The 24,228-nt window shown below is 47.8% G+C and overlaps 1 protein-coding gene across 1 annotated transcript; it reads right to left on the reverse strand.

Moving 5' to 3' along the window:
* Window positions 1-16,461: 16,461 nt before the first annotated feature.
* On the reverse strand, window positions 16,462-17,963 carry LOC109782253 (2-oxoglutarate-dependent dioxygenase 19). Its single transcript, XM_020340847.4, has 2 exons — window positions 17,488-17,963; window positions 16,462-17,304 (listed from the first exon to the last, which is right to left on the reverse strand). Exons 1-2 carry the CDS (start codon window positions 17,868-17,870, stop codon window positions 16,713-16,715), a joined length of 975 nt encoding a protein of 324 aa, XP_020196436.1. The 5' UTR covers window positions 17,871-17,963; the 3' UTR covers window positions 16,462-16,712.
* Window positions 17,964-24,228: the final 6,265 nt, after the last annotated feature.

The raw sequence follows: 24,228 nt of genomic DNA on the forward strand, positions 1-24,228 counted from the left end.
ACTTGCTCCGATGAACATAATAACAGACCATGATTTTAGCATGTGTGCAGTCATAGAGGAGGTCTTTCCGTTGGCAGTGCACAGGCACTGTGGGTGGCACATTATAAAGAAGGCTGAGGAGACACTAGGACCGTTCTTTGCTGACCGTCCAGACCTGCACAAGGCATTCGAGCTGTGCGTGGACCACAGCTTGACGGTGGAGGAGTTTGAAAGGAGCTGGATGGCTATGATTGAAACATATCAAGTCCAAGACCACGAGACGCTTGCTAGCTTGTGGGAGAAGCGAATGTACTGGGTGCCGGCCTACTTCATGCAGTGCTTCTTCCCGTTTCTGAAGACTACACAGCGCAGTGAGGGGTTCAATGCTGTTTTGAAGCAGTACGTGAGCCCTGACAACTCATTACTACAGTTTGCCAAGCAGTACACCGCTTTGCAACAAAAATACTGGGATCCGAGCTACAGCAAGAAGCAAACACCGCGCTCAAGCAACCAAAATTGCTAACGTATTTACCAATGGAGAGGCAGATGAGCAAGATATACACCAACACGATTTTTAACAAGTCAGTTGTGTTACAATCTTATTTGCGCAAATCATGAAGGTACCAGGTGCCATGTAGAATGCAATGTAGTTGAAATGCTTATTTGAAAATGATGATTGTGTTGAAAAGTAGCCATTAGGTACAGAGTAAACATGATATGTAGTTGCCGTGCTTAATGAACTACAGTTTGCCATGCTTAATGAACTGTAGTTTGCCATGTTTACTCAACTGCAGTTGCCATGTTTGATGAACTGCAGTTGCCATGTTCGATGAACCACAATTGCCATGTTTAATGAACTGCAGTTGCCATATTTAATGAAATGTAAATTCCAATGGCCATGATGGTATGGAATGCAAATGCCAAATTGAAGTTGTTATGTAGTTGCCATGTTTAAATGAAATGCAGTTGCCATGTTTAATGAACTGCAATTGCCATGTTTACTCAACTGCAGTTGCCATGTTTAATGAACTGTAGTTGCCATGTTTGAACGAATTGTAATTCCATTGGCCACAACAAACAAAAGGTGCTACAAAAAACTTCACACAAGAGTTTAACAAAACCACACAAAAACTTGCAGATTCCAGGAAGAAATAAAGCGTGCCAGCATGTACACAGCTTTCCACGTGGACGAACATACGTTCAAGGTGTGTTCTATCATGGGCATGTCGGATTCAGAACATGAAGACCCAGACAAGGGAAGGAACTACTTTGTGAAGGCATCGATAAGCGAAGGCGAATACTACTGCCAATGCTGCAAATTCGAACGGGGCAGGATTGTGTGCTGTCACATTCTAAAAGTAATGGACTTGAACGCGGTGACACGAATGCCCCACCATTTCATAAGGCGGCGATGGACTTGGGACGCTGACGACACATTGGCGCCGCAAACATCAAACGCAGTTTTGGCCGTGCATGACGAGAGACCAGAGTCAACCATGGAAGCCGTGAGGCACGTTGTGTTGACAAAGAACTATGCTGAACTAATTGATGAAGCGTGCAAGAGTGATGAGACAGCAAAGGTCGCAGAAAAACACAGGAAGGCCCTCAAAAGAGAGCTTGATGAGATCAAGAAGGGGAAAGCTGAGGAAGCCTTACACAGGTTCCCCCGCACAGCAAGTGTGCCTTCGTCCACAGGGCCATCATCTGAAAACTCGGAGGTAGGATCTGGAACAACGAGCACACAAACACAGGTTAGGAACCCGCCCCGTTCCATCACAAAAGGGCATCCAAAAGAGATAAGATACAAATCGGGATTGGAGATTCAAGCAAAACATAAGAAACCAAAGAAAGGGACGGGCAATCCGTAAACAACGTTGGAGCACTTTGACTTGGTTCCATGGTGATATTTTTTTGTAATCTAGATGTTCTAAATTTTGTAAAAACTAGAGAATGACTCTTCAGGTGCATCAGAATCTGAAGTAAAAATGCCATGAAGGAAGAGCTGCAGTTGCCACGTGTATGGCACTGAATTTGCCATGTTACTTGAACTGAATCTGCCATGCAATTTATACTAAATCTGCCATACCATTTCTACTGAATCTGCCATGCCATTTCTACTAAATTTGCCATATTATTTTTACTGAATTTGCCACCTTATTTTTTACTGAATCTGCCATGTTAGTTGTACTGAACATGCCATGTTAGTTGTACTGAATCTTCACCGTGTAGATTTCCATGTTCAGTGAGCGCATTTTAGTCACACATATTGTATTCTCGTGCAAACTATGGGAAACAAGCTGAAACGGTCTCGTGCAACAACCGCACAGGGTACTGCTCCATGATCAAACTACCATGCTAGCCGGTACAGTTAGCAGTGCAAAAAAACCGAAAAAGCCAAACAAGAAAGAACGATAACTTTCACTAACCATGACTAATCTACTATATTTGCCATGTTTTCAGACATCAAGGACGCATTCAAAACACCATGCTGGTACTACCAACCCACAAGCACATAATAATACTGAAAACACATAAACGTATCTGCTGTCAAACCTAAGTAGGTTCACATCCACACATATATTACAAACTATTCAAATGTCACTCACACGCCACCACTGTATGCTAGGGTACGGGGAGATGCAGTCATAGCATATTACACGGACATCGTTTTGAAAAAAAGACAAGGTAATACCTTACATTCCTCGGCAACAGAATGTAAGGTAGGCGTTCGGTCAGGAGCACCACGTGATCACTTGTACTTCTTGGTGGCTTTCTCCACAGCTTCCTCTATGAACTCACGTGCGTTGGACCGCGTGTTGAAATCTTCGTTCATCAACTAGTTCCATGTGTAAATTTTGCGGAGCTCGATGACCATTCCAGCTATGACAACAGGAACCCGTCGACCTTCCCACTTTGCAAGGTATTCCAACATGTGGAAGCCGCAGTCGTGCCTAAACAAGAAAAGAGTCAGGTTAACTCACAAGAACATATAGAAAAAAAATCATAAACTTCAATTCAGAGGTGACAAAAAAGAGAGGGTGAGCATTGGTTTGGAGGACACATGAGGAAAAGATGGGAAAATACCGGTTTCCTTGCTTCGTAGTCGCCACGTACTCAATTGGAAAATGTCTGATCTGGACCTTTGAGTTTTCATAGTGACGGTTCCATGTCTCTTTGAGGTTGTTGATGAAGTATTGAGCATGCGAAGTAAGGTCTGCATCAGCTTCTGAACGCATTGAATCAAGCACCTCAAAACGTTGGTTCTTCAGGTCAAGGCAGATTGCATAGTGGTGACCACACTTGTCGTGTGGGTCGTGTGGTGCAAGCTCCTGGAACATGGGGAACAAGACCTGCAAACAAAAATGAAGGAAAGAAAAGAAGCAGAGCTCACATTAAGAACAGAAATGATGATGTTGGGAAAATGACATGTAAAGATATCACCGGTTACACTAACAGGCACATGAGTGACTACGAAAGCATCAAGGGGCCAAAGAAAAAGTGGACAAACGTATAATGTTTAGTTGTAGTGGGTAATTAAAAGAAGTTGCCGTCCATTTATGAACAAAGTTGCCATGTATTTTAGTTTGAAGTTGCCACATAGGTTGTATTAGGAAAGCAAATCAGAAGTCATTTTACATGGCAGCTGTTGCCACATGAAACAGCTATCACAAAGCAGGGTGTAGCCCACATCTGAAGCATAGCTACTGGCAAAAGAATAACATGGGAGGAAAAAAATGTGCAAAAAAGGAAGGAGTACTCACACATTTCTTCATTGTGAGCTTGAAATCACCATGTGGAGCAAAATGCTTCCTCAGGATTTTGTGGTGGAAGTCGCCATCCCATATTTTGCACGTCACAGTGTACTGCATGATTGTTTTGTCGGGAGACATATCCATATGCCTGTTGATGAAGTCAATCCCACATGCAACTACATTCTTCGATATTTTACCGAGTGGCCTCACAGACTCGGCAAGATCACCCAGGTCGACGTACGTCGCATCACATTGTATGATCTTGGTTCTGTCCAAACATGAGCTGTATGAAAATGATATAACATGAAAGAATCATGTCTACTAAGTGAAAAAAAGAAATAAAACATAAATGGAGCATATCTAGAAATATCAAAAAGGATGAATAGTAAAAAGAGCAAAGCAAATGAGAGGTTTATGTGGGTGTGGTCATTACGCTTTCAGCTCCTTCATGTGCTTGTTGTTGGACCTCGCATTTCCAAAGCGCTTGACAATATCGTACAGCTGGTTCTGATCCTTTGGCCTTGACTTCCGGCTCATAATCATCCGCGGGTGGCGCGCGAACTACCCTACGCTGCCTCACAGAACCAGGGGTGGCACTTCTAATGCTATCCTCAGATACGGACTCAGCAGGCGCGTTGGAACTTGATTGGCCCTGACCTCGTGAGGACCTCCTCTGCAATGCTGCCTCCTCAATCCTGCAATAAGCTTCATCAAGTGACGGCGTAATCTCCTCAGGGGTGGCTGCAAGGATAAAAAAAGTGGGTTAGGATACCTGGAAAACAAAACAAATCTAGTTTGAAAATGAAGGTTGCAGAAATATGAAATGTAGGCACAGAAAGTAGGGAGTTGCCATGTGCAGGCAACTCCAGTTGCCATGTGCAATGCATTGTAGTTGCCATGTGACAACAACTACAGTTGCCATGATCTATCAACTGAAGTTGCCATGTGCTTGCAGAATGGAAAATGCAGCATGGCGACAGAAAAATGTAGGTGACAGCATGCAAGCAAATCCAGTTGCCATGTCCATCAGATAACATTTGCCATCACAAAAAGTGAGATCCCAAAAAAATGCTTGGGACAAAAGTCATACTAAAAAGATGTATACATGAATATGATAAACGCATAAGAAATGTACCTTGCACAACCGGCTCTGTGAACTTCACAGCCTTTCTGCCCTCGACCATTGGCTGCGCCATCATTGGGGCCATGCCTGCCGGGAAAGCAAAGGCAACTGGTGAAGGATCTTGCACCACTGGTTCATCTTGACTGCGATCGACGCCAAGGCTACAGATTGGTGGGGTGAAGGCCATTGGGTGCCTCTCCTGCCTACTGGCCGGACCGCGAACAACTTGCTAGGCAGAATCCAAGGGTGAAAAATCAACAAACATTTATGCATCGGCCGCTGCAGAATCATCGGGCTTATTCGTAGGGCGGGGCGTGCTGTCAGTGGTATCAGTTGCAGCTTTCTTGACAATCTTCTTGTTTGGGCTGTAGGGGACACCGATGTTGACTGGGAGCTTAGAAGTGCGCAGATTTAAGCTGGGGTTATCCACTGCGGGTAAAGACGCAGTCTGCTCCGCACATTCACCTCCGTCAGTCGTGCCCGGCTTGCCACCTGGGTCGGTTGTACTCCGGTCTTCCGTTCTCTCCATAACATTGCTTCTGGCAGGTGGTGGGAACAGTGTGGACGCAAACACATAACCAGAGTCATCTCTGCTGCTCCTAGCTACAGCCGGCGCGTTGAGTATGTCTGCATATTGCTCGCGGGGGCTACGACGCCTAGGTGGAAGACCAGCTCGCGCAACGGTCACCTGGGCAACCTCTGGAGCACCAGAAGCTGGAGCTGTTGTGCCAAGAGTCTCACCTATGGATGGCATATCATTACGAACTGTCGCCTCAGCCCCTTCTTTCGTGGACGAAGAAGTGCCACCACCCACGCGCTTGGAATCCATGTCAGATGAGCGGGAATCTTCCTTGCTTAGGTTGATCTCGGGGGCGTCCACTTCAACACTTGCTGATCGGGGGGCATGGCTCACAATAGCATCCTTCATTGCTAGCAGAGTGGGCAATATTTCAGCAGTCCTGGCAGATACCGACTCGTCACTCCCAGATGTACGGATGCCTGCTGTCGTAGCCTGCACATCTGCAACTGGCGGAGATGCTCGGCCGCTTGCATCAGTGCTAGTGGGAACAGTGGATGCTGCAGCAGCAGGTTTGTCCACTGGCGCCTCATGAACGTCTGAGTTGCCACCTGTCGATAGCTTTGAGTGTATGCGTTCGAGTGGGTCTCTGGGGTTCTGCTTCGTCACGCGTGTGGTAGTCTTCTTCACCCTGAAAAAAACACACGAACATTGTTAGATGAGCAGATGATAGTTTCCATGTAGGTAGAATAAGAGTCGCCATGTGGACCAGTTAGCAGTTGCCATGCGTAACAAGCAGCAGTTGCCATGCTAGACGTCTTAAAAAATGTAAGAAATGTGTGATGTGCCAGGAATGCCATTTCAAAACTAGGTGTGGATGAGTGCACAAACAGATGGAAAAGCTGGTAGTTGCCATGTAGGTGGAATAAGAGTTGCCATCTTGACTAGTTAGCAGTTGCCATGCAAAAACAAGCAGGAGTTGCCATGTAGTAAAAAGAAATAGAGCATGGGAGAAACAACAGTTGCAAAAAATGTGGGACTCATGGCAGAAGCACATGTGGCAAGCTGAAACAGCTGCATTGAAAAGCAAAAATATAGCAATATGGCGATGAAAAAGAACAGGGATAACCTACTTCTTGACTGTCTTCCTCAAATCCGGCAACACGACAGGATCACCGGTGTTGGACGTTGATGTACGAGGAGATGACCTAGTGGAAGGCGTGCCACCAGCAATAGGGGCACTCTTGTTCAATCGAGCAGAAACACGGGTGGGCGTTGGTGCTTGTTTCTTCGTAACTGCTCGTCCACCAGCTGTCGCCCCACTGCACATATAAGAAACAGGCAAAAAAGGTGCCAAGTGTCAGACACGAAAATCGTTGCCACGCTTAGCAAAAACAAATTGAAAAAAGGGGTCAGTCTGTTCGAAAGGATAGACAAAACAAAACACTAAAATAGAAGTCGAACCTCCTCCTAGCAGCTAAGGGATCGGTCCTAGGTCTCTTGACAGGAGAGCCCTGCCCAACATCCTCTGGATCCCTCCCCCTCTTTGAGGGCGACACCCCCTTGCCTCTCGCAGATGTATGTTCTTTGACTTTCTCCGGTGAGGGGACATCTGGTGCACCCTTGCCCTTCTTACCACCTGCACGAACTTCACCATGTTCATCATCGTCGGTGTCATGATGCACATTCTCCATGTCATCGTCATCGTCCTTGTCGAGAGCAGCATCTCCATCTAGTTCATCTTGTGTGTCCGGAAGCTCCTGCGAGCTGTTGTAGTTGTACCGACCACGGCAACCAGTTGGCCGATGTGTCCGTTCTGCAACAAAAGGAGTGAACTGCCTCACAACCGCGTTGCTGTCAGAGCCATTAAGGGACGTCCAACCCTCAACCAACTTCCCGAGCAAGCTGGTCATTCCGGATGCAAACTGCCCAATTAGATGCTCAACAGGTGCCCTCGCCTGTGCACGAAACAAGAACCAGCAGTAACCAAAACCATATTAAAGCCACGTGCACAAGATCAAAATAAACCAAACACAACCATAGATATATATATCCTTGATTACCTCAACAAGACAAGACGGAGCTGAGTGCACGTCCATCCACTTTCCAAAGTTTTGAGGCCCACCAAACACGCTGTAGTCTATAGCATGCTTGGCCATCAGCTGGAAAAAACCAAAAAACAGCTAGCATGTAAAGAGAGAAAACAATGAACACTAACTAACAGTTCATGTATTGCAAAAATAAAAATAAAAAAGAGGAAGAGGATAGAAGTTTCAAAATGGATGGCAGAGTTGCCATGTGGCGTCAGACATGGATACCATGCGCAGATAGCCATGGCTAACAAGGTAATCATCTCTTGTTGGCCACGGACAGTTGCCGTATGGGGATTTTTTCATATGTTATGCAGCGTCAAAATTGAAAGAATGTCGTGCAAAGAAAGAAGCCATAACTAACCTGCAGTTTCCCGTATTTCGTATCAGTTATCTTGTCCGCGGCAAGCACAGCCTTGACAGCATCATAAGTCCACACAGAAACAGCAAACTTGTGTGGAGGCGGCGGGCCTCCTATCCCAGTAAAGTCCACAGTGGACAGATCAAGACGATCGACGTACATGAGCTGATGTACAACAATTTAAAAATAAAAAATATCAGTTGCCATCATGGTATTTTGCAAAAAAAGAAGCTAACGTATGTTCCTTCAATCATCAAGTTGGAGGGCATGAAGAGAAAGGAAAGAGTTGCCATGTATTTCTGTTAGTTGCCATCTATATGTGGCAGTTGCCATCTAGTTATGTTGGCGGTTGCCATTCTAGTTACGTTGGCAGTTGCCATCTTGTTATGATGGTAGTTGCCATCTTGTTATGATGGTAGTTGCCACAATGTCACCATCATGGTTGCCATGCATGCTCAAGGAGCTAGGAGTGTTTGCAAAAAGAGTAGTACAAAAATACATTAAATGGAGTCGACAACCCTTCTGGTACATCTTGTTTGAGAATGCATCATGCAGGAAGTCCGCAATGAACTTACACCAATTCATGTTCTTCACTTCTTTTAGTTTTGCCTGCACGACATAAATTTCATGACAAGAAGTTGCTGCATCAGAAATCAAAAATGGGAAAACATCAAAAAAACTGGCAGTGACTAGCTTACAGATGACATAGGAGTCAAAAGATTGATGGAAAAAATGAAGGAGTAGAGATAGAGCATTCACCAGGATGGGGAAGCATTTGTTGCTTGGGCGGAGAGATGTGGTCGGCGCAAAAACAGCTGAGATCAGGTACATGAGTAGCTTCATCTTAAAAACTTCACCATGGGTTTTCATGCCCTCCAGAGAAGTTGCCAGCACGGTCGTGTTCGGCATGGATGTCATCCCAGGAAACAAACGGGCAAACAACGTTTCTTCAATTGTATTATTGACCTCATACGGGACTTTGATTTCTCCACGGGGCACACCCAACATGCAGAACACGGATTCCTCGTCTAACGGCAGTCTTCCACGTCCCGGAATCACAAATTCCCTAGAGGCGGGCTCGTAAATCTCACCGAGCCAGTCGCATACAGGGTTCACTAGATTCTTGCACCGAATATCCATCAGAGCCTGCATCCCCAACTCAGCAGCAGCTCCCTTCTGGTCATCGGTGAATCCCTCGGTCAATATAGTCAGGCGTTCCTGTGAAGCCCTATTGCGATTACGTTTCTTCTTCTGCAAAACAGACAAATGATCATTTGTTGCCATGTTTCACTATCATGAAGGTTTAGACCCTATCAGACGATTGCAAACTCAACAAGACATTCAAAACATATGGGGGAAGGGGGCTGGGGGTGTGGACAGTTACCTCATCGCCGTCTTTTCTCCGTCCAGTTGCCCGATTCTGCCGCGGTAACTCCATGAAATCATCATCATCGTCTTGATGATCGCCGTGAGCCATTCTGCTGAGGTAAGAACAAAACAAAAATGTCAGGGTGAAAATGAAAGTATGAAGTAAGCAGTTGCCACCTAACAGAATGTACTTGCCACATGGGCTCAATTGAAAGTGGCAAAAAGTTTAGGCAATATCGTATGAACACCCACACCCCCTATGATTGTCCAACAATAAATGTGGCAACAAAACACATTGGCTTCATTTGAAAAAAATGTACAGATCATAAGGCACTTGAAACAAAATGTTGAAGTTGCCATGTTAGCACAAGATAGTACGAAAAAGAAAGGCGCAAATCTTCCACTACACAAACATAAAATGTGGCAGCTCACACCCTGTCCTCATACAAAAATGAGTTGCCAATGTGTTCAAAGGCAAAATGTGCTAGGTTGAAATTGCCATGTTAAAATGAAACACAAAATTCAAAAAAGCGCTGAAAAACATCTATTGAACAACCTGAAATTGCAATGCACACACTGACCTCATATTAAAGATGAGTTGCCATTTAGTACGGACAAATAAGTTCAGATATCACAAGTCAGCGTGGCAAAAAAAACGAAACTGGGGCTGCAGTACAATGAATTTGCCACATTATCCTGCCTATAACATGGCAACAGACATGTTGTGTTCAGAGAGATACTTGCCACATGGAAAGCATATATATGGCATCTGACACAGTTGATGTGGAAATTAGTTGCCATCGAGTGCACATAGTTGCTGAAACTGACATGACAACCTAGTTACTATACTTTGCTATGCCACGTTATCCTGTCAGTTGCCACAAGTCACCGTGGCAAAACACAAATTTGGGTCTGTAGTACAGTGAATTTGCCACATTATCCTGCCTACAACGTGGCAACAGCCATAGTGTGTTCACAGAAATACTTGCTACATGGAAAGCATATATGTGGCAACTGACACAGTTGATGTGGAAATTAGTTGCCATCCAGTGCACATAGTTGTTGAAACTGCAATGACTATCTATTTACTACACTTTACCATGCCTACAGCGTGGCAGCAGCCGTAGCATGTGCACGAAATTAGTTGGCACATGGAAACACATATTTGTGGCAACTATCACAATCAATCAAGAAATTGGTTGCCATATGGTACAGACAGTTACTCAAACTACCAAGTTTGCATTCATACTGCACTTTGAAAAACAACTACCTAGATCTAGGGTTCAATGGCAACTATCATAACTTGAAATTCATCACCAAAAATCTCCCTGCACTGATCGCAAATAGCATTTCGAAGCAATGCGCAACTATCGGACAGAAAAACGACGGCCCAATCCCACGGCACAACCAGGATGTGGCTCCGGACAGGCCGAACCACACCGGCGTGACTGCCACCGCGGCGGCGACGAAACTGCTCAATGCCACCGAAAACGGCAAGCACAAGACTCCGCCGCCGGCCGAAACGCCGGCGCATCGCGAACCCGCCTGAATCTCGATGAATCTCGAGCGAAGCATCGACCACGGAGGGGATGGGAGAAATGCAGGCAATGATTTGGAGCGTGGGAGGGAGCATTAACTTCAATCTGTAGGCGCTCCGGCGAAGACGCTCCGGTCTGGCGAGTCCCACCGACGGCCGCGAATGCCGTCGACTCTTCCGCCTCCGCTATTGCCTTCTCCTCTCGCCTTCTCCTCCAATCGACTGAACTGCGGGGTGGGTTGTGCGAGTAACTGAGGGGAGGAGTAAATGGAACCCTGAGGGGGAGGGGGGCGAAGTGCGCGACGTGTTTGACGTCAACCACGGTCGGCGCGAGGCGTGCGGGCGCAGAGCAGTTCCACCGCACGCCCTCGAGTGGCAACCGCTGACCGCGGGGGGGGGGGGGGGGGCAACCGGCGTGTGGGCGAACTATGTCACACACCACACACGCACCTTGTCCTACGTGGCACGTAAAATCGGTCAAAACGTGCCAAGATTCGTGCAAATACTACTGGACGGCGATGGAGGCGTGTGGTTGAGATGGCTAACGCCCACATGTGTGGGCGTTAACATTTCTGAACAAACAAACAAAGAAAACAAGTATTGGGATAGAAATGTATGTGATGAAGAAGACTTAGATGTGACATAGTTATGTCACATCTAGATGTGTCCTAGACACACCCTTGATTTTTTGCCCTTTGTGAGATGGGTCCCACATGTAATGACCAAAACACCCATGCTCCGAGATTGACCAGGAACGGGAGAGGAGCTCTCGGTCGCTCGCCTTATCCCCTTCCTCTCGTCGGTAGCAATGCCATGAGACGGCTAAGGCTACTCTCGACGGCCGACGCCCTTGGTTGTCCCCGGCGGCTACATCCCGGCGACATGAGTCCTCTCTGTCCCGCTCCCCCTCCCGAGGCGACTACATCCCGACGTGTGCTCTGCTGCCGGCCACCGCGTTGCCGTGATGTGCGTTGCCGCTTCTGCTCCGCAGCCGGCGCCTTACACCACGGAGCGGACAGGTTGACCCTTCCTTTTGCCGCCTCGCACATCAGCAACTCGTCCATGGTGCGGAAGCCGACGCAGTGCTCTACTCCGTCCACCTGCTTGTGCAGGTCATCCTGCGCGGTCCTCGATCCGCACGGCCGCCGCCTCCGTACAGGTCGTCCCCGAGCCGCATGGCCGCTGCCTTTGTGTAGGTCTCCAGTAGCAAGGGCCGCCGGCCTCGTACGACTGCTGCTCCGCGACGGGTCGTCTAGATGTACAAGTACCACGGATTGACAGCACCACGCATCCTGCAACTTTCTTTGCTTTTCTTTTTTTGACGTTCTCAGAGCCTGCATCTTCCATCTCTTCCTTGTATGGACGGATTCATCATTTTGAACATCTAGTTTAGCACATCAATTTGGACAATGATTGATCAATTACTTACATTGTTCCCTCGCCGCTGCTCCCTTTCCTAGCCGATGCCGCTCCTTTCGCTTTTGCTGCTTGCCGCTGTTGGTCGTCTACAGCACTAGGTGCAGCACAGCCCCGGTGGCCACGCTCGTGTGCGCTTCTCCCAGCAACCTCCTATCACATTCTCTCGTGTGCTCGTGTGCGACTGGGAGCCAGCTCATTCTGGCAAAGGGGAGGGCGACACCTCTTCTACCACTTGGGGACGCGCTGGCCTCCTTGGTGGCACGGGTTTGGCCATCCTCTCTGTCAGGGCGGCGGGGATGATGTGGACCAGATCATGACCAAGGCATCCAAGAGTGAGGTTAATGCTAGAACAAATGCTGAACCATTAGAGCATCCAAAGGAAGACAAGGGCAAAACCATTATCTTAGTTGGGAAGCTTCCGGTGCCTATTTTGGGAGAAATGACACATCAGATTTCCAGCTGCAACTTCCCACCTAAACCTAATTAATTCTGGAAGTCTCTAGCACTTTATAGAGGCTGGAAAAGATGGTCTTTGAAGTCAGCTTTCATTCAAAAAAAAGGTGCATCATTTGAGGTCTTGAGTCAAAAGTTGTGCAAGTTTCCATGCAAGCTGTCCAGGAATTTATTACAGCGCGAGGCTCAACAAGTTTGCTCCTGCTACAGCTTGGGGCTCACGAATTTACCATTCATTTTGAGTTGTTTTCACACCTAACTAGTGGGTGCTTCTAGTATAAATACTCCCCAGCTGTTCCATGTGAAGGGGGATGAGATTTCTGAGTTTATGTTTGTAGACAGCCGGTGAGGTTGTGTTGTGCTGTGAGCACTAGTATCATTGAGTGTTAGCTCGTGTGTGTGGATTGGAGGGCCTGTCCTCAATTCATATAGGATCCTTGTGGTTCCCTCTTGTGATTCTTCATAGGTTCACAAGCTTCATGGTTTGGGTTGCATCCTTGTAAACCAAGCTAGTTGTCCGCTGCAATTTATCTGAGAGTGTTTCCTCTTGTTCTTGCCACTTGAGAGAAACAAAGTTTGTTGAAACAAGTTTTGAGTGAGTTTGTTGCTGCTCCTTGTGAGTTCTTTGGCACCGTGAAAGATCGTTTCCGAGGCGTCCCGTATCATCTTGGCATCAGAGCTTTAGGTTGTTCGCGGTGCTATTTTCTCTCTTGCTGATTTTGTTCTTGAGAAGCTTCCATGGGTTCGAGGAGATCCAACAGTGTTGATGGTGTGCATGGAGGTAGGCACCTCGTGGGGGAGCAGCTGCCACTTCCCGTGTACGATCCAAGCTTGCAGCCCGCCTGTGTGTTGGCATTGGAGGATACACGAGAGTATGTGTTGAACAAGGTGGAGAGGCGCATATCGGCCGTGGAGACCAACCTTGGCCGGAGAATCGACTCCCTTACCGAGGAACTCCGTCGAGATAGGCTTGCTGCACGGGGTCGACATCGACAAATCCCCAAACAGCAGGGCCAACGCCACCTTGAGGAGGGGCATGGAGGGCACAACCACGTCTACTCGGGTGATGCTCATAGCTACTACGCTGCACCACCTCGGCGTGCTCGCTACGACCAGCGAGGTGCTACTTGGGCGCCACCGTCGCCACCACGAGATGGGCTTGCTACACAGGGTCGACATCAACAACTCCCCATACAGCAGGACCACCATGGAAAGCATTGGAGCAACCACTCCGATGATGCTCGAAACTACTACGAGCCTCGACCACGACGTGTTCATCATGATCATCGCGGAGAAGGCCAAGAAGGCTTTGCCATGGGAGGAAAAGGTCATGGGCGTGCTCATCATGACCATGAAGATGATGGGATTGGTAAATTCAAACTTACCCATACCATCGTTCAATGGGAAAATCGAGCCCGATGATTATTTGGAGTGGGAGATGCGTGTGGATCAGATTTTTGACAGCCACCGCTATACGGAGGAGAAGAAGGTACGATATGCATCCATTGAGTTTACTGGATATGCTTTGATTTGGTGGAACCAATTGTGTCGTGCGGGAGGTCGTCCGGAGACATGGGTGCAAATGAAAAATCTGTTGCGGAGACGGTTTGTTCCTGAACATTTCACAAGAACCTTGTACAATCGACTCCAACGGTTGTGCCCAGGTAATTCTAGTGTTGATGAGTACTATAAAGAGATGGAGATTTTGATGATTATGACAGTGGTGAATGAGCCAGAGGAGGCCACAATGTCAAGATTCTTTCATGGACTGAATGAAGATGTGCAAAAAAGGATAGAGATGGTTACATATCAAGATTTGCAAGAACTTGTGCATCAAGCTATTTGTGTAGAGCAGCAGTTGAAGCGTCGCCAAAATCGCAACCAAACCTATACATCAAGCACTTGGAGAGGTTCAGTTCAGCGAGAAGTAGACGGAAGTGTTGCTGCAGATTTTCGCTCACACAACAAGATGACTACAAAAGAAGCTAATGCATTAAAGGTTGAATCTTCCAATACTCCTGCCACTCGCATTAGTAATATTCAGTGCCATACATGCAAGGGTAGAGGTCACTTCAAAAAGGATTGTCCTAATCTGAAGAAGGTTTTACTCACAAATGATGGATATGTCACTGATGACTCAAGTGACAAATCTGAATCTGAGAAGAAAGATGCAAATTATTGTACTTTTGAGACCGGAGCACCTATGAGTTCAGATGGAGGAGATGGTGTTAATCTCATGGTTCGCAAAGTGGCTCATGATGATGCTCCTATTGTTGAGAAGGGTAAGCGAAAAAATGTGTTCCAATCCATTTGCAAGATCAAGGACAAAAACTGCAAGGTGGTCATCGATGGAGGCAGCTACAACAACATCATTAGTAGTGATCTTGTGCATGCTCTTGGGATATCAACATGGAGGCAGCCCCAGCCATATTATGTGAAGTGACTGAATGGTGTAGGTAAGATGAAGATTACGCATCGTGCTAGGGTGCAATTTTCAGTGGGAAGTTATGTGGACAAAGTGGTATGTGATGTGGTGCCAATGCAAGCTTGTCATCTTCTTTTGGGAAGACCGTGGCAGTTTGATCATGATTCTACTCACCATGGGAGGTCTAACAAGTATTCTTTCATGCATCAAGGAGTGAACCATGTCTTGGAACCTATGGTGGATCAAGTACTCAAGGTTGAGCAATTCCCACAAGTGAAGAAGCCTAAAAAGAATACCTCAAACCCGAGGACGGTTTTGTTTGAAGGAAGGGAGGATGATGTGGACCAGATCATGACCAAGGCATCCAAGAGTGAGGTTAATGCTAGCACAAATGCTGAACCATTAGAGCATCCAAAGGAAGACAAGGGCAAAACCATTATCTTAGTTGGGAAGCTTCCGATGCCTATTTTGGGAGAAATGACACATCAGATTTCCAGCTGCAACTTCCCACCTAAACCTAATTAATTCTAGAAGTCTCTAGCACTTTATAGAGGCTGGAAAAGATGGTCTTTGAAGTCAGCTTTCATTCAAAAAAAAAACGGTGCATCATTTGAGGTCTTCAGTCAAAAGTTGTGCAAGTTTCCATGCAAGCTGTCCAGGAATTTATTACAGCGCGAGGCTCAACAAGTTTGCTCCTGCTACAACTTGGGGCTCACGAATTTACCCTTCATTTTAAGTTGTTTTCACACCTAACTAGTGGGTGCTTCTAGTATAAATACTCCCCAACTGTTCCATGTGAAGGGGGATGAGATTTCTGAGTTTATGTTTGTAGACAGCCGGTGAGGTTGTGTTGTGCTGTGAGCACTAGTATCGTTGAGTGTTAGCTCGTGTGTGTGGATTGGAGGGCCTGTCCTCAATTCATATAGGATCCTTGTGGTTCCCTCTTGTGATTCTTCATAGGTTCACAAGCTTCATGGTTTGGGTTGCATCCTTGTAAACCGAGCTAGTTGTCCGCTGCAATTTATCTGAGAGTGTTTCCTCTTGTTCTTGCCACTTGAGAGAAACAAAGTTTGTTGAAACAAGTTTTGAGTGAGTTTGTTGCTGCTCCTTGTGAGTTCTTTGGCACCGTGAAAGATCGTTTTCGAGGCGTCCCGTATCAGGGGAGCAGCACGAGCAGCAAGGGAGGCAGGGAGCAGCATGGTTGTGCAACTGACGGCATGTGATACTCCGGCGGCGGCCATCAGCAGAGGGGGCGGCGGCGGTGAACGAGTTCATCCCCTCCCATCCCCATTTGATTTCAATCAGTGAATGTGCTGGATGCACCGGTCAAACTAGCACAAAAGGGTAGTTTCGTCCACTGTTTTATGTATAAATTATGTTAATCATTTACAGGTATTGTTTTTGTGCGAAAAATTGGCAAAATATCAAAGTCCAATGTAAAGAGTGGCAATAGATCAATTACAATGTAAAGAGTGGCAAATTATCAAAGTGCAAAGTAAGTGATGGTGAAAAATCAAAAACCCCACAAAAAAAAGATGCTCTAAAGCTTTGGATTACACAATCCAATGGTTCTGACCACATTCGACTGAAGGCAAAAATAACCCCAGGCTGCTGTTCACGCCACAGACGAACTGAAATTTGAGAACAGAAAAAAAGGCACCGTACAGAGTACCCATGGATCATGGAGGCTAGATGTCGTAATGGGTGATGTGGACGACATCCTCGGGCCTTGTCGGCGGGTGGGTCTTGTTCCTCATCCGCAGCTGCATGTACTCGTTGTACCGGAACCCCCTGTACCGCGGCGGCTCGCCGGCGTGGGCCGCGAACTCCGGCAGCGGCTCGACCCACTTGTCGCCGTGGAGGTTGAGGAAGAAGGCGATGGAGTGGCGGTGTGCCCCCGGCCTCCTCACCACCCTGTGCGTGGCGCTCTTGAACTTCTTGTTGCTCAGCACCTGCAGGACGTCCCCCACGTTGACGACGATGCTACCCTCCACGGGCTCTGCGGGGACCCAGCGGCCGTCCTCCCCGAGCACCTCCAGGCCCCCGACGCCGTCCTGCAGGACGAAGGTGATGCAGTTGCCGTCCTCGTGCGCGCTGATGCCGTTGTTCTCGTCGGAGGATGTCGCCGGGAAGTAGCGAAGCGCGGTGAGGAAGTCGAAGCCGCGGTCGGCGTTGTACTCTGCGAGGAAGCCCGGCGGCAGGCCCATGCACTCGCTCAGGATGTCCTGGATGAGCAGCCCCAAGTCAGTGAGCTTGGCGTAGCACTCCTCCAGCGCATCCCTGAAGATGATTTTTCTTCTTCTTTAAGTTTATATGATAAGACAGGGGAAAGTTGATGCAAAGGGGAAAAATTGGAGTTCTGTCTGTCTCTGTGACGCACTCACAATTCAGCATTGAAGCAGAGGTTGCTAAGAACTAGTACAATCAGAATTCAGAATTGAAGCAGAGCAAGAAAGAAGTAACCTGAATCCGGCCGGCTCGGCGGGGTAGTGGTTGAGCCCGAGCTTGGGGTTGAAGAGGAGCAGGTACTCGTTCTTGTCGGCGGAGTGGGCGGGCTGCCGCGCGTACCCCACCGGGAGCGGCGAGGCGGAGGCGCCCTCGGCGGGCCGCACCTTGGCCTTCTCCTCGTCCGGCAGCGCGAAGAACGCCGCCGACAGATCGAGCGCGCGCGCCATGAGCTCGTGCGGCACGCCGTGGTTCACCGCGCGGAAGAACCCGGTGGCCTGGCACGCCTCGCGCACGGCCTCGGTGGCGCGGGCGCGCGCGCCCGCGTCGTCGGCGTCTCCCACTGCAAAGAACGGCGCCAGATCCACCACGGGGAGCGCGCCGCCGTTGCTGGCCGCCATGCGTGATGGATTGTTCTCTAGCTTCTCGGTGAAGAGAGTGGTGGAAAGTTAGTACGTACTGTATTTATGAATGAAATCCTCACCCTGATCTCCCACTAGGCCACTACCATGAATTTCGATGTATAGAATACAAACTAAGCTGAGCTCAAAGCTTTGTCGCTACCCGGTGACATAGAGAAAAACAAAGAGCTGAAACGTGAGTTTGGTGAGAATTTGGAAGCGTGTGACCGTCGCAGGAATATTTAAGGAGCGGGCTGATTAGCCAACCGAAGATGCATATATTGCAAAGGTAACATTTTGTAACAGAAAATTTGTCTTGGGTGGCATGTCTTCTGAAGCCCTAGATCATTGTTTAACGACCTACTACTAGTTTACAACTTTACATGCACAGCCGAACAGCTGTTCAGGCGTGATAAGGGTATCTCCAAAATAACCGAAAGATAATCACTTCAGCTCAAAACATCTCTCCAATAGATAATGTAGATGCATTTTTTTACATCTGAGTTTACATTTGATGTAAAATACATCACCAAGCGATGCAAATATACATCACTTGCATCTGCCTAAGACCAGGCCAACGACTCCCTACCCGACGCCGACGGCATATATATTGAAAGCGTTGGCCAGTGCGGTGCGGCCAATAGACTCACTTCCTCCTCATGCAACCCTAGCCGTCATCTATTGTTCCACTCACTGTGCTGCTTTCGGCGAACCCATCCCGATGACTGCGTGCACGGTCAGTCGGGATACCATGCCTCCGGAACCCCGTCCTTCGTGATTCTGCATCGGGAGAAGCGCGATAAGGTTTTTGGGGAGCATCTCGGCATGACTGAGGGAGTCCTGGATTAGGGGGTCCTCGGACAGCCGGACTATATCCTTTGGCCGGACTGTTGGACTATGAAGATACAAGATTGAAGACGTTGTCCCGTGTCCGGATGGGACTTTCCTTGGCGTGGAAGGCAAGCTTGGCAATACGGATGTGTAGATCTCCTCCCTTGTAACCGACTCTGTGTAACCCTAGCCCCCTCCGGTGTCTATATAAACCGGAGGGTTTAGTCCGTAGGACAACAACAATCATACCATAGGCTAGCTTCTAGGGTTTAGCCTCTACGATCTCGTGGTAGATCAACTCTTGTAATACTCATATCATCAAGATCAATCAAGCAGGAAGTAGGGTATTACCTCCATCGAGAGGGCCCGAACCTGGGTAAAAATCGTGTCCCCCGCCTCCTGTTACCATCCGCCTTAGACGCACAGTTCGGGACCCCCTACTCGAGATCCGCCGGTTTTGACACCGACATTCGTGCTTTCATTGAGAGTTCCACTATGTCGTCACCGTAAGGCTTGATGGCTCCTTCGACCATCGGCAACGATGCGATCCAGGGTGAAGGATTCGATTGAGCGCGAGAAGAAGGGGAGAGGCCTAGGCCTCTTTATAAAGGGGATGAATATCAAGCGTCCTCCGCGTGGCCGTTTGGGACTTGCCTAAAATCGAGGAGTCATACCAACATGCACGATTGGGTTACCCATACCCGTATTGATGAGAATCCCGTGATAAGGGGACACGATCTCTGCTTCGACAGGACGTGCCAATAAAAACCGCCTCGCAACACGTACAGTGGCAGGCTCGGAAAAACGGTTCGTCATGACCAGACCATGGCAGTACGTCACATTATGAAAAGCTATCGGCAGATTAGATTTGTGGAAATATTGTTCTCTCTACGGTGGTATGTGGAATTTGTTTTGCAGAGCCGGACACTATCTTTGTGTTCAAAATCTTCTATGGAGTCTTCGGAGGAGGAACCCGCCTTGCAATGCCGAAGACAATCTGCGCGCCGGACACATCGTCATTGAAGCCTGGTTCAGGGGCTACTGAGGGAGTCCTGGATTAGGGGGTCCTCGGACAGCCGGACTATATCCTTTGGCCGGACTGTTGGACTATGAAGATACAATATTGAAGACGTCATCCCGTGTCCAGATGGGACTCTCCTTGGCGTGGAAGGCAAGCTTGGCAATACGGATGTGTAGATCTCCTCCCTTGTAACGGACTCTGTGTAACCCTAGCCCCCTCCGGTGTCTATATGAACCAGAGGGTTTAGTCCGTAGGACAACAACAATCATACCATAGGCTAGCTTCTAGGGTTTAGCCTCTACGATCTCGTGGTAGATCAACTCTTGTAATATTCATATCATCAAGATCAATCAAGCAGGAAGTAGGGTATTACCTCCATCGAGAGGGCCCGAACCTGGGTAAACATCGTGTCCCCTGCCTCTTGTTACCATCCGCCTTAGACGCACAGTTCGGGACACCCTACCCGAGATCTACCGGTTTTGACACCGACAATGACTGCTCCCAATCCGTCCCCGTCTCCGTCCTTTGCTTCGACTACTTCCCTGATAGCGACCCCATGGCTGTAGACACCGCCAAGAAGAAGGCCACGGAAGTGGCTGAAGATGTCGCGTCTGCTGCGGCCTTAGCCTGGCCTATCTGAGGGTATGATTTGTTCATCCCCTACTTGCATGTTCATGTGCTAGACATACATGTTTTGTTGATAGATGTTTCGGTTCTATGTTATGTACGTGCTCACATGTTTAGGTTTTAGTATGACTTGCATACTGTGAATGTCATGTTTATTGTTTACTCGTGGATTAGATTAATCAAAAAAGTACTAATATATCTAGCATCTTCTATCCACTACCCACCACTGACAGTGTCATAGACTCGTGCAGGGCTGATGCAGCGGTCTGAGTTACAGCGGGTGCCAAGAAATTGGGAACCATCATACCCAGACAATAATGGCTTTGTAATGCAGGTGTGTTGTAACACAAGCAAACTCTATTCCTTCTTAATTAATAGGCTAGAAAAAGCTTTTGCCTCCGTATAAAGAAAGAGCATCTACCATGGAAACTAGGTGGTTTAGCGCGCTCTGCCGGGCCCCATGAATGACCAGTTGAGCACAACTATAGGGAAGAAGTAGAGGAGTTTGTTGGAGATGCTGTTAAAAGGGTTTAGGTAATTCGTAACTTTTTTATTCGGACAGTGTGTATAGTTTGTTGTTTGGCCACTAACCAAGTAGTTGCTAGCATGGATGTTGTCATGGGGCCCAGTGGAGAGTCTTCCTATTTTGCGCTAATTGCAGGAAATTATCATGCGAACACCTAAATTTCTCCCTTTCTCGGAGAACCTCTCACTTGCCTCGACAACAGAGGGTATATGCTTCCATCATGGAGAGGGGAGCTCTCCACACCACTCTTGAGGTGATATTCTATTAATTGGAGCTAGGAGGTTTTGTATCACCAAAGTCTCTGAGTTTGGTTTTGACCAACGCATAGGCCACACGACACACATGGGTGCTGTCATGTCTCGTGTGGAGGTAGTGCGTCACAAGAAGTCTAGACTCGTTATGGTCAACCATAGGTCCAAGGTGTGGCCAAGTGTACACCGAAGGGCGACCCCTCTTCGAGAGAATATGGGAGACGATATGCATTTCACAAAAGGGGTGGCCTTCATCATTAGCAATGCCAAAGACGAGGTTGTCGAGCTCTGGCACATGCACTGCATGATCTAAGAATGGCAGCCTCCAGGAGCCGGCCTTGAACCACTTGCGATTGGCCGTGTTGAAGCAGTAGGTGCCGAGGCTTTCTTCTCCGGAGGAGACAACAAGGATGGAGTCACCTTCAACGTCAAGAAGCAGCGCATGGCTATTGACAATGCAATTGTTAGCATAGGCAGGTGGTGACGATAGCTTGAGCCAGTTCCAGCCTTTCATCGTCGTTGTACATGAGTACCTCGAAGTTGTAGGGATCGTAGCTGGAAGGGAACCTTCCCATGACGTAGAAGACATGAGCGCGCTTGGGGTTTTATGCGTAGGTAAGAAAGGTTCTTGCTAGAAGCCCGTAGCAGCCACGTAAAACTTGCAACAACAAAGTAGAGGACGTCTAACCTGCTTTTGCAGGGCATGTTGTGATGTGATATGATTAAGACATGGTGTGATATACGTTATTGTATGAGATGATCATGTTTTGTAAAAGTTATCGGCAACCGGCAGGAGCCTTATGGTTGTCTCTTTATTGTATGAAATGCAAACAACATGTAATTGCTTTACTTTATCACTATGCATTAGCGATAGTTGTAGAAGCACTAGTTGGCGAGACGACCACGAGGCAACGATGGATATCAAGGTATCGAGCCGGTGACGATGGAGATCATGACGATGCTTTGGAGATGGAGATCAAAAGCACAAGATGATGATGGCCATATCATGTCACATATTTTGATTGCATGTGATGTTTATCTTTTATGCATCTTATTTTGCTTAGTACGGCGGTAGCATTATAAGATGATCCCTTAACTAAATTTCAAGGTATAAGTGTTCTCCCTGAGTATGTACCGTTGCGACAGTTCGTCATGTTGAGACACCACATGATGATCGGGTGTGATAGACTCTACGTTCACATACAACGGGTGCAAGACAGTTTTGCACATGCGGAATACTCGGGTTAAACTTGACGAGCCTAGCATGTACAGACATGGCCTCGGAACACTGGAGACCGAAAGGTCGAACGTGAATCATATAGTAGATATGATCAACATAGAGATGTTCACCATTGATGACTACCCCATCTCACGTGATGACCGGACATGGGTTAGTTGATTTGGATCACATATCATTTAGATGACTTGAGGGATGTCTATCTAAGTGGGAGTTCTTAAGTAATTTGGTTAACTGAACTTAATTTATCATGAACTTAGTCCTGGTTCACCCACCAATAGGGAACGTGAGGGAACTATGCTTAGGCACAGGTAAATGGTTCCCACCCCTCCTCCCACCTGCGCCCTAGGCTCTCCGGCAATCTCCTCCTGCAACCAGTGAATCTTGGATCCTCTCCACCCATCTTCTCCGGCGTCCTCTGATCTATCTCCCTATACCCATCTCACATGGGTTTTCACGGTGGATCAACTTTGGGTCTTTATTTTTTCAAAGGAGTGACTTTTGCGGATGAGGTTTTTAGATCTTGTGGGAAATGCATCCATCCCACGGATGACACCGGCCGTTTCATCATGGCCGTGTCTTTCAGCAGGCATGATTTCCGCCTTATTGAAGATTCGGTGGCGGCGGCCTTCGAATCAACAATTGGAGGATCAGAAATTGATTTGTCAGTTCAACTCATTAAAGACAAGGTATTCTCATTCTTTGTTTCTTGCAAACAATTTGGTCTCTTTATTCTATAGTTGCGATCGTTTGCTTGTCCGCATTTCAAATGCTATTTCCATCTGTTGGGAAATGGTGGCCCTAATTGGAAACGTGAGTTTATAATCTGGAACAAAGAATGCGATGCGGAGTGGATTTTAATCAGTCCTTCTAAAAGGTGTGCCGCCGTTGGTATGATTGCAATGCATAAGTCTCCTATCAAATCTTCTTTGCATTCTGGTTCGTTGGCAAAGAAGAAACTTTCTTTTGCCACCTTCCAACAGTATGATGTTTGCAAGGGCTATAGATTCCCAGCTACGCAGCGCTGTGTTGATATGATTGCTGATGCTGGTTATTCAGTACTCCTCATGAGAGTCATTCTCCCCTCGCCGCCGGTGACTGACCTCCAATGGACGGTGGCGTCGCCACCCATCATTTTTGGAACGGTCAACGTCCAAGCCAAATCTTCGGCCGGGATTGCAGTGGCCGCTCTAACAAGCTCGGACGTGAGTCTGGATGGGCATGGGCCGACGTCGACATTGGTGACTTGGATGGGCATGTGTCACCGACCCAATTTGGATCTCCGGCCCAGGTTGTAACTACGACCCAATCAGAATCAACCGAAGCTCAATTCCAACTTTATTATGCTCTCCGGATATCAATTTGTCTCCATCTGAAATACGCAACACAATGATGCAGGATAATCAATTAACGGACTCTTCTCGAGATTCTGTTAGGTTAAATGATCTTATTGATGATATGGTGTTTAAAGTTTGGAAGTGCCAGAATTGCTTATCTATGATGCATTTAACCAGCTCGTGTACTAATCGAGTTAGGTGCCGCAGATGCTTTAGGCTGGGGCACCGGGCCAAGGGCTGTTTGGATTCTTCCCCCTCTCCAACTTACAAGTGGGCCCTGCGGCTCAACACCGGCTATTCGGGGCGGTCAGCAGGAATATCTATGCCCGACGCCTCGTTTTCTACCCTAGCCTGCACTCTTGGGTCATTGCCCAGTCCCGTCGATTCTGCCACCCCATCTCCTCCACCATTGCCCACAGAGCCACCGCCCATAACGCCTCCTCCGCCGCCCACCACACCATCGTCGACCACCTCGCCCCTCCATCGTCGCACCACCGAATCCAGCTTTCCACCCACCTACGCGGCAGG

This window comes from Aegilops tauschii, chromosome 2 (assembly GCF_002575655.3).
Source record: "Aegilops tauschii subsp. strangulata cultivar AL8/78 chromosome 2, Aet v6.0, whole genome shotgun sequence".
Taxonomy (NCBI): Eukaryota; Viridiplantae; Streptophyta; class Magnoliopsida; order Poales; family Poaceae; genus Aegilops; species Aegilops tauschii.